This window comes from Capricornis sumatraensis, chromosome 20 (assembly GCF_032405125.1).
Source record: "Capricornis sumatraensis isolate serow.1 chromosome 20, serow.2, whole genome shotgun sequence".
Lineage (NCBI taxonomy): Eukaryota > Metazoa > Chordata > Mammalia > Artiodactyla > Bovidae > Capricornis > Capricornis sumatraensis.
The window spans coordinates 54,455,783-54,465,651 of record NC_091088.1 but is presented as its reverse complement, the minus strand read 5'-3'; the positions used below and the strand labels follow the sequence as shown (position 1 = coordinate 54,465,651).

Here is a 9,869-nt window from a genome sequence, read left to right as displayed (position 1 = left end):
TTCCTGAGTCTTCTAGACGGGGTCGTGGGGTGGGGGGAGGGCTGGATTCCTGAGTTCCCTAACTCTAAGAGCAGGGGTTAAACTACTTCCAGACAGGAGCGCAGAGAGTCCCAAATTCCAGGGTCCTCTTTTAGTGGGCGCTTCAGCCCCCAACGGGCTGGATGAGGCTCTAGGAGTCCGTATCCCAAGTTCCTCCAGTCCCGGGAGTTTTGGGCTCAGCTTTCTGGGAAAAACTCTGGAGGGAATCTCCGGTCTGAGATCCTAAGTTCTTCGAAACCGGTTGCAGGAAGCTCGGCCTCCAGGGTCGCGCGGGGCTGATGTCCCGGACTCCTGGCTCCTCCTCCAGGAGGGGGCGCTGGGCACCTGGATATCTGGGGTCCTCTAGCCTGCCTGGACGCTGGGGCCTGGGCTTCGGGGGTCTCTCAGGACGCGGTGCAGAATTTCGGACGGCTGGAGTCTGCAACTGTAGACCCCTCAGGCTTCGGGATGGCTGGCACCGGGAACTGGCGGCGGCGGCGGCGCCACATCTGTGGCTGGAGAGTCCGGTCCCAGCGGTGGGGCGGGGGGCGGTCGCCTGGGGCTTCCCCTCCCCCCCGGCCCGGGCTCATATCCTGTTCCCGCCCGCAGGGGGGAGGGGCCGCCTTCCGGCCGGCCAGCCCGCAAAGGGTTAAGACCCCCTCCTCCCTGGATTCTGAATATTGATGAGAAGGCGGTCCCGGACAGGCTACACCCCCACATACCAAAAGCCTCGCAGACTTTTCCCTTTTACAGCAAGAGCCTTCCAGGCGTGAGAAGCCGGAACTGGTAACGCACTTTCTCCTATCGGCCAATCCAAAGATTCCTATTTGTATATGCAAAGTAGAGGCGGGGCTAGCCTCCAAGGTCACGTGGTCAGGAATGACTGAAGGACTCCGAGGCGCAGGGGTGCGGCCGAAGCTCCAGTGGCGCAATCGGTTAGCGCGCGGTACTTATATGGCAGTGCGAGCGAAGCGATGCCGAGGTTGTGAGTTCGATCCTCACCTGGAGCAGTTTTTAATTTTCTCTTACCATTTATAAATTTATTCTTATTAATCAACCTAAACATTTATGTCACTTAAAAGAATAAACATTTCGATCGTCGGAATTTTTAGGTTGGAAAGGATGCTGGGACTCTGGTGAAAGATCGGTTAGGGAGTGTTTTCTATTGTGGGGATGTGCAGTTTTCCTCTTCGTCACCAGGGGGTGGTGTTGCCTCTTAGATGTCTGGGAATTTGGGTCTAAATCTCAGTTTAAGAATTTTGTAGATGTGTCAGGCAGTGTCAGTTCTCGGCAAACTATGTAAGTGACACTGTCTCTTTGTCCATCTTTTTCTATCTTGGATTTTCTTCTTTCAGTTTTATCGCGATATATATAATCGCTGTTAGTTCAAGGTGAACAAAATAATTTTAGATACATGTAAATTGTGAAATAATTACAATGTTTAATTAACATCAATTACCTCAGTTACTATCGTGTGTGTGTGTGTGTGTGTGTGTGTGTGTGTGTGTTGGAGTTCTCTGTCCTCGTTTCTGAATCGATTATTTTTTTCAATAAATTCTGAAGCTTGTGACCACTATGTGACTGGTTCCTGTTTGGGGTTTAGATGTGAGTGATACAGCAGTGACCAAGACAAAGTCCCTGCCTCTGAGGATTTGACACTCGACTGTGAAGGGTTGGGGGGAGGGGCGGCTGATTGCTATAAATCTAAGATCTAAGTAATTTTATATGTTAGGTGGTGATAATAAACATCATGGAAAAAGTAGAGCAAGGTAGGGAGGAAGGGGGTTGCAATAATAGTAGTCAGGGACCATCTCTGAGAAAACATTTGAGCAGAGACCTGAAGAAGGGGAGCAAGCTGTTGGGATACTTCGGGGAGTACAACAGAAACAGCCAGTGCAAAGGCCCTGTGGCTGAGGTGTACCGGCAAAAGCCATAATGACTAGAGCAAGAGTGACCAAAGATGAGAGCCAGGCTGTGTAGGCGATTAGGACTTAGGACTTGGGCATTTCTGTGTTCTGACTGAGGTGTCATGATAGTTTCCCTTTGGTTGTTTAGCGGGGGAGTGGGGAAGAGACTGAAGCTACGGGCAGGTGGGGCCAGAGAGGAGTCAGGAGGGTGGGCTGTAACATCTCTTTAGAAAGTGAATCAGACAGGGTTGCTGCTGGTTTGGATTGTGGCTTTGAGGGAAAGAAAGTCAAGAGGACCGGCTCTCTGCACTGGTAACTCGTGGCAGGTGCTGTTTTCTCAAACAAGGGTTTATTAGTTTATTTCCAAGGGGCAGAGTATCTGTTTTTTTTGCAAAGGGAAGAACTCTTTGTGTTACTTCTTGTTCTTTTAGTGTCTGTATATATCTGCGTAGCTTGCGCTTCCTCTCCAACATTTCTAGGTTTCTGTCTCTCTCCCCAGCCCTTTCCCAAAACGGAGCGCGGGGATGGGAGGGCTTCGTGGGAGAGGAGATCAAAGGTTAGGGCCCATCAGTGGGCTACGGGAGAGGGCGAAGGAGTGAGAGGTCAAGGAGGCATGAGGATGGGAGGGGAAGAGACGAGCACTCTAGGAGGGAATGGGGTACGGCAGAAATGGGGTGAGGAGGGAGGTGGAACCAAGGGGAAGAAGAGTGGGCAGGGAGAGAGGAGTGGAGAGGAAAGCAAGAAGAGGAAGGGAACTGGAAAGGAAGAGAACAGGGGATAGAGGACGGAGGATGGAGGCAAGAAGGAAAGGAAAAAGGGGAAGGGGAGACAAGTGCTGGGGGGAGGGGAAGAACTGGAGAGGGTGGGGACGTAGGGGAGGGGAAGGGTGGCGCAGGAGGGTCTGGCGAGGAGGAACTGAAAGGGGGGAGGAGGGGGGAGGTGGGGAGAGGAGACGAAGATGGGGTAGAGGAAAACCAGGGGTAAGCAGAGAAGCAGGGGTCGAAGCGGGAGGAGGCCGCGACGGAAGGGGGCGGGGCGCAGGCGCTGACGCTGGGCAGCTTCCGGGCTCGGAGCGCCGGGCTCCTCCGCCCCAGGGTGGTTCCCGCCGCCTCTTGCCTTGTATGGTCCGAGGACGCGGCCTTCCCGGGAGCCCCGCCCCGACCGAAACCCACCCTCCCTGGCCTCGCGATCGCCGACTCCCACCCCGCCTGGGGCGAGAGACCGCGAGTTTCCACGGCTCAGAAAAGTCGAGATTCCGCAATCCCGAGCCTCCCGAATCCCGACAGCCAAGATTTTGGTATTCGAGATTCAAGGGGCCCGGAAAGCCAGAGTCTACAGTTCTGCGATTCTTCAAACGTTCTAGTGTTAGGTCTCCAGAAGACCAAGTCTGAGATTCCCCAGTGTTGAGATTCTAGAATCCTGAGGCTTTCAAGATGCCTCCTCCAAGATTCCGAAAACCTGCGTATCCCCACACTCTCCGGACCCCAGGACGCCCCGGCTTCCGAGACTACCCCTCCCCCACCCGCCGCGCCGGCCGCCTGCCTTCGCCCGCCCTGGGCTCGCGCCCCAGCACATTCCGTCCTCCCCACTCCGCCCCGCCCTCCTCCCTCGGCCCCGTGGGGACGGAAACATCTCGTCCCCGCCCGCGCCTTGCCGAGAGCTGGGTCGAGGAGTCGGGCAGGACAGGAGTTTCAGCGCCCCCCACGCCCCGGGAACTGGCCCTCCCGGCTCCTCTCGGGTGATCTCACCTGGCCCCGCCTTCTCAGGTGAACGGCTGGGCCCGGTGACGTCATTTCCTGCCAGGTAAGTGCCGCCAGCGCCTGGGCTCTGGGTAGGTTTGGAGGAGCTACCCGAAGCTGATTCCAGTTTCTAAAAAAGGCCACACCGTCCACCCCTCCCATCTTACTGCCTCAAGACCGCACAACAGCCGGGATTCCAATTTACACAGATTTCTTTTATTTAAAAATTCCAGAAAACCACAAAAATAAATTTTTAACAATATATATTACTTAATATATTATAGTGTATACTTATAACAATAATTATTCCATCGTTTCCAATATTACAAAAAGAGGAAGAAAAATACAAGGGAAGCAGACGACTCAATATATATAAATACTATAAAATCTATTAGAATAAATAAAGTCGTCATAAATAAAGGGCCCAAAGGCGGGGGTGGGAGAGCCGGGCGTTGGCAATGGCTTTGGCTACTTGCTTTTGGAGGGAAGTTTGAGCACCAGGATTCCCTTTCAGGTGAGGTTCCTATCACCAGACACTGGAGCCTCAGGATCTAGGAAGAACTGGAAGGGGGCATTGGGGGCTTATTATTCACAGCATTGGGCAGGGGTGAAGTTGAAGAGGCTTACTACCTCCCTCAAACTTGCTACATTTTTTTAAAAGACCCCATAAAACACTCCTTCCCAAACAGCCTGCACGCTGAGGACCTGCCCCAGCGCGGGGGTCAGGGGAGTGAGTTAATGCACTTTGGAAGGTGGGGAGAACTACATGATTACGAGTCCCTCAGTTCCCTACAGCCCCGGGACCCCTTGTGGAACCCACGCACAAGAGAAATGGCCCCCCTTAAGATCCAGCTGATCTGTACTAGGCAGGCACTTGTCACTCCGAAACGGAGATACGATTGAAGATGGGAAGTCGCCGAGGGGCGGCAGGTGGCTGAGGTGGCCCAAAAACCCCAGCCTCAAAGACAGGTGAGTCGGATCCCCCCAGGCTGCTGCCGCTGCTGGCATATTCGTCGGGATCAGATCCCAGGGAGTGTGCAGAAGGGCTCCGAGCTAGGCCACCCACAGGCCCCCAGACGCTGTTGGGGTTGGCCCGTCGGCAGGAAGGGCAACAGGCTGGGGTGGGGTCCCTTCGGGACACAGGTGTCCCGGGGGCAGCAGAGAAAGCAGAGGGTGAAAGTGGAAGGTCCCCGGGTGGCGGTGGTGGGGAGCTGGAGGGCGAGAAGGACCATGAGGGCACGGAAGGGCCTGCTAAGCTTGCTGGTGGTGGCGAGGTTCGGCGGCCCGAGGGCAGCCCTGAGAAGCTGATGCTCTGGCGCAGCACATGGGGATGGCCGGGGGCAGCCAGGTCCTCGCTGGGGTTGTGGATGAAGTGGCAGCGTGAACCGTAGGGGCAGCGACCCTGGAGGTAGAACTTGTGGCAGAGCTCCGTCTTATACTTGGGGTGGCGACTGGGCTGGCGCAGCTCACCCAGGCCATGGGCAAACTGGCACTTGGCCCCATAGCGGCAGCGCCCGCTTTCTGAGAAGGTCCGACATAGTTCAGTCTTGTAGCGGGATGAGGTGGTGGGAGTCGCGGTAGGCGAGGTGGGTGAGGGCGACAGCTCCGAGCTGGGTCGAGGAGCCAGGGGCGCAAAGCCTGGGGGTGGGGGCACCCAGCCGCAGCTGCGACCCTCCACCAGGCTGGTGGAGCGGCCAGGCAGGCGGGCAGCGGCCTCAGGCAGGCTGGAGTCGGATGAGCTGAGGCTCCAGGGTCCCGAGGAAGCCCAGCTGGTGCTGGACTCAGTCTCTCCGAGGTCGGATGGCAGTTCAGGGCTCAGCGACAGGAGGCTCTGTGGAAACAACGATCGGTTAAGACACCGAAAATACAGGGTGACGCCCCGCCCCAGCTGCAGGGCAACCAAGGGCTTGCCAGTCCGGTCTGTGGGCTCCCGGCCTCAGCCCCACCCGCCCTAAGGGAAAAAAAAACAACAACTCGGGTTCCGGATCTCAAGGATCCCGATTTGGAGGTTTATTCGCGATTTAAGCTCATCCCGAGGGACCCACTAATCTCGGCTCCCCCGGCTGGATCAGAGGGGCCCTAAAGTCAGGACAGACTGCTGTTCTCCAATTTTTTAACCCTCTGGGCCTCTCGGGATCTGACCCCGCTCATCGGTTTCTCCAATTTCACAAGTGGAACAGCGGGCAAAATTAAGCCAGGAGTCCGGATCTCTTCGGGTTTAGAGTTCCAAGATCCTCTGGGGCAGGGAGCGAAGAGACAGAAGTCAGCTCCCGCTCACCCTGAGACTCCAGCCCCAGAAACGCCTCCGCGCAAAACCGCGCCCTCAGCAACTACTCGGGTAATCCAGGTGTGGGGGCCATTTCCGCCTCCAGACAGCCCCGGTCTGAGAAAAGTTCTCCAGCTTTCCATCTCCGAGGGCCACCCCACTCGTGTTGGGGCCGAGATCAGAAAGCCACAGGCTCCATTTCCATCCCCAGAGGATCACACTGATCTGATACGGGAGGCAGGAACCCCGGGCCGGTGTGAAGCGCTAGGGAGTTCCAGTTTGAGAAGGGAAACCGGTGCGGGGAGGGCGGGTCCGGGGCAGGAATTTGTTTGCGGCCCTAGAAAGCCCTGGTTTGAGAAGGGAGTCAGGTGTTGCGGACGTCGGGGTGTCGATCAGTTGGGGGGCTCACCTTGTAGATGGCGGCGAGATCCATGGCGGCGCAGATGGCCGAAGGATGTAGAGACGACGGAAAGTGGGAGCGCTGAAGTCACGCTGCGGTGGAGTGGAAGAGCCGCCACTTTTATTCGACCAGGGGGAGGCGGGGCCAAGGGGAGTTGGCCCCGGGAGGGCGGGGCGAGGAGGGGCGCTTCCCGGACGCGCGCCCCCAGCGCAGCACGGCCGGCCCGGGTTCGGAGCCCTTCCGCCTGGATCCCGGCCCGAATTCGCCTGAGCGGGGCCCGCGGGCGGTCGCGACCCCGCGGGGAGTGCGTGAGGTGGGGGGTGGGGGTGTCGGCCCAGTTTTCAAGGCTGGAGACTGAGGCGCGGAGAAGGGAACAGGGACGGAGGTGGGGGCAGGGCTCCCGGGGGAATTGACAAGGGCAGAGGCGGAGAGGGCGTGCGCGCGCGACACTGATCGACAGGGGCGGGGAGAGGCGAACGGAGAGCAAGAGAGAAATGGAGGGACGCAAAGAGAAAAACATGGGGACACACACACACACACGGGGGGCGGGGAGCTACGCACACAGGGGGACATGCACAGAGCCGGGGAGACAGGGTGAGGAGAGGAGGGGAGGTGGGAAGGCAGAGCTTGGAAAAAGACGTAGACAGTCCCCAAAGAGACAAATTCAGAGCGAGAAGCGGGAGGGAGGGAGAGTCATACAGGGAGAAGGGGCGAAAACTGGAAGAAACAAACATCCACAGACAGAAATCCGCAGGAGCAAAACAGTGAGAGAAGAGCCTCCCCAATCCTGGACGGTCTTGCTCCGGAACTGCCCAGATCCTGAGACCTGGACCGCCCTCTTTGCTCCCACTCACGAGGATTGGGGGTGAGGTGGGGTCCCAGACACCTGGTGAGGTTGGAAAGGGGCCTCATTTCCCAAATACAGGACCGCTGTGTCCTCTCACCCTCACACAAATAATGGCGCTTCTGATGGCTTCCTCTGGGCTAGGCACAATTGCAGAAAGTGTCTTACATACATTAACTCAAGGAGGTATTATGCCCATTTTAAACACAGGGAAACCCAGACATGAAGAGGCCAAGTTATTCTGTTAGTGAATGGCATTAGCTTAATACCAGGGCCTTAAATCATATTAAAGGGAGTTTGCACTCAAGAAAACTCAAGATTGGAAAGGGGGAGATCTTTTATTATGATGGAGGGTTTCTTTGCTGGAAAGCTGTCTCAAATGGAAGAAATGGATCATCCCCAACTGATGGTCGGATGGGACTCTCATAAAGGGATGTCCCTTCAAAGAACTCAGCGTTTGCAGAAATCACTCCCCTCATTGACACGTCTTTTACTGTAAAGGAGTTGCCCTGAGTGATGCTCTCTTAAGGTACGGTAAAAACACTAATTTTTAAAGGGGGTCTCCAGAGCTGGCTGCCCTGACTGAAAATACGGTGGTAGAAATAAATCATTGCCACGGAGTGCAGTTATTATGGTGGAAAGTTCATTCTTGCAGGTTGTGACTGCGGACTGCGGGCTTGTGTTGAGGTGGGGAGATTCTGCTAGGCACGCTGATCTGCTCGTCCGACAGAGCACGGGGGAATCCCTGGTGCGGCGCTTTCTCGGGCCGAGGGGCCTTCCCGGCCGGTCCCGTGAGCTGGGCGGCTGCGGGCGGCTCTGGCACGGTTGCAGCCTCCCCTCTCGCCAGTGACTCACTCGCAAGGGGCGGGGGAGGGGGGCTTCCTGGAAGCCGTGACGAGGAGGCTCGACCCGGACGCCCCGGTTCCTCTCTGTAACCAGGGTTTTGGTCGCCTGTAAACAGAGGCTTGAGGACTACGGGAAAAGGGGGGAAAAGGGAGATGCCCGGCACCCGCCGCCCAGTAGGGCTCCAAATCCCTGTGCCGGTAGTAGGACTAAGGGGCGGGAGAACGAGAGGTGGGAGGCATTCTGGGGTTCCTAAGGGCCGGCTCGGCTCTGGCCGCGATCCTGGAGGAGGGAATACCAGTTTCGATTCCCTGGAGACGGGGAGCAGTTCCCATTCCTGAGTCAGGCTGACCCCCTCCCCTCTCCCATCTGCTGAGTCATCGGCCCAAGGGCCAGGGCGCTTCGGATTGGGAGAGTCTCAAAGAGACTGGAAGAGGCTTTGCGCGCCGAAGGACTGCGCACCCATCGAAACACTAACAGGGGCGGGGGTACTGAGAATCCCGGCCTTTGCCCCCTCTTGCTTAGATCAAGGGGTTCGGGTTTCCAAGCCGCCTCCTCGCTCAGACCCAGGACAGGCGGCTCCCAGGCCGTGGCTTCACCAGACTCAGGAATCCTGGCTCCCAGCTACCCTGTCTGTCAAACGGAGGAGTCCGAGCCCCCCCAACCCCTCTCTCTCTGATTGAGGAGCCAGGCTCCCATCCCCCGCCCCACCCCGTCCAGGCCTCAGGAGTCCCAGCTCAGGAGGAAGTTCAGAGCAGGGCTCCGCCCAGCTCCCCACGTAGCCAGCGGGAAAATCCGTGGCCTCGGCGAAAGCCGGGAATCCCCTCTGGAATGACGGTGGGGAAGGGGATGGCCGGGGTCCCCCGCGGGGCGCAGGGGGGCAGGTCCGGGACGGGCTGGCTGGGGGGAAAGGGGCGGAAACCAGAGAGGCTAAAAATACAGCGAGCGCTTCCGGCCTAGGGGGAGGGGAATGGAGAGCAGAGTTTCCAGAAAAACAAGCGGGGACGGGAAACGCGGGGGTGTGAGAGCCGGCGCGAGTGCGCGGGCGAGCTGGGGACTGTGTACGCGCTGCACGTGTGACCTGGGCCCGTGTGCTCCTGGCGTGATTGACTGGCGGGAGCCGTGTGCGCAGCTGCGCGGGCCCAGCGGCTGGTGTGCCGTGCGGTGCGTGTGGACCGCGTGAACGCCGCATGTGCAAAGGGGGGCTGCCCTGGAGCGCCTGGGTGTGTGGTGGGGCAAGTAGGTGTGGGACACAAATGAGCCCACTGTCCTATGTCAAGGCCGTGTCCTTACAACCCTCTGACACCGCTCTGAGAATAAATACGGGAAACCGCCTCTGCCTGTGTGACCATACTGTTGACACCATCGCTGGGTGAGGGAGTGTGTACTCAAACGTAACTGCCTTTGAAGTGGCATCCCATGAGAACTTGTGACTTCCATACCTACCTGCACATCTGTGTGTAGCTCTGAACCACCATGGGATCTGGAGTGACTAAGAGCTGGGAACTCAGGGAGGCCGCTGAGGGTGGCTGTGTGTCCCTGGGGGTGATGAGGAGCTGTGAGCACACAGCTTGGGAGCTGAGGGTGTGTGTGAGAGCCTGTGTGGCTCTAGGTGGCTTAGCTGTGTTCAAGACCTCTGGAACTGTGTTGTTATCAGGTATGTGAATACTGTTCCTGTGTTTGTGTCCTTGGGGTGTAGCTGAAAACACCCAGGAGGCCAGTGTCTGGAAGCAGTTCCTCTGTGGCCAGGTCACAAGGCAGTGAAACTGGTGAACTTTGGTCCCTGACGTCTGCAGCGCATGATGGGAGGGTGGCTGGCGCACTCCTGCTCCTCTTGGTGGCCTCCCTGGGC

At 57.6% G+C, this 9,869-nt stretch overlaps 1 protein-coding gene and 1 non-coding gene across 2 annotated transcripts; one reads left to right on the top strand and one right to left on the bottom strand.

Annotated features, from left to right (window-relative positions):
• Positions 1–935: 935 nt before the first annotated feature.
• Positions 936–1,028, top strand: TRNAI-UAU (transfer RNA isoleucine (anticodon UAU)). The gene is given in 2 exon segments: positions 936–973; positions 993–1,028. It is a non-coding gene; the product is annotated as a tRNA-Ile (tRNA).
• A 2,914-nt stretch (positions 1,029–3,942) lies between these two features.
• ZFP36 (ZFP36 ring finger protein) lies at positions 3,943–6,405 on the bottom strand. The gene is made up of 2 exons (XM_068992109.1): positions 6,340–6,405; positions 3,943–5,495 (listed from the first exon to the last, which is right to left on the bottom strand). The coding sequence occupies exons 1-2, from the start codon at positions 6,361–6,363 to the stop codon at positions 4,542–4,544; spliced, it is 978 nt and encodes a 325-aa protein (XP_068848210.1). The 5' UTR covers positions 6,364–6,405; the 3' UTR covers positions 3,943–4,541.
• Between the last annotated feature and the right edge of the window lie 3,464 nt (positions 6,406–9,869).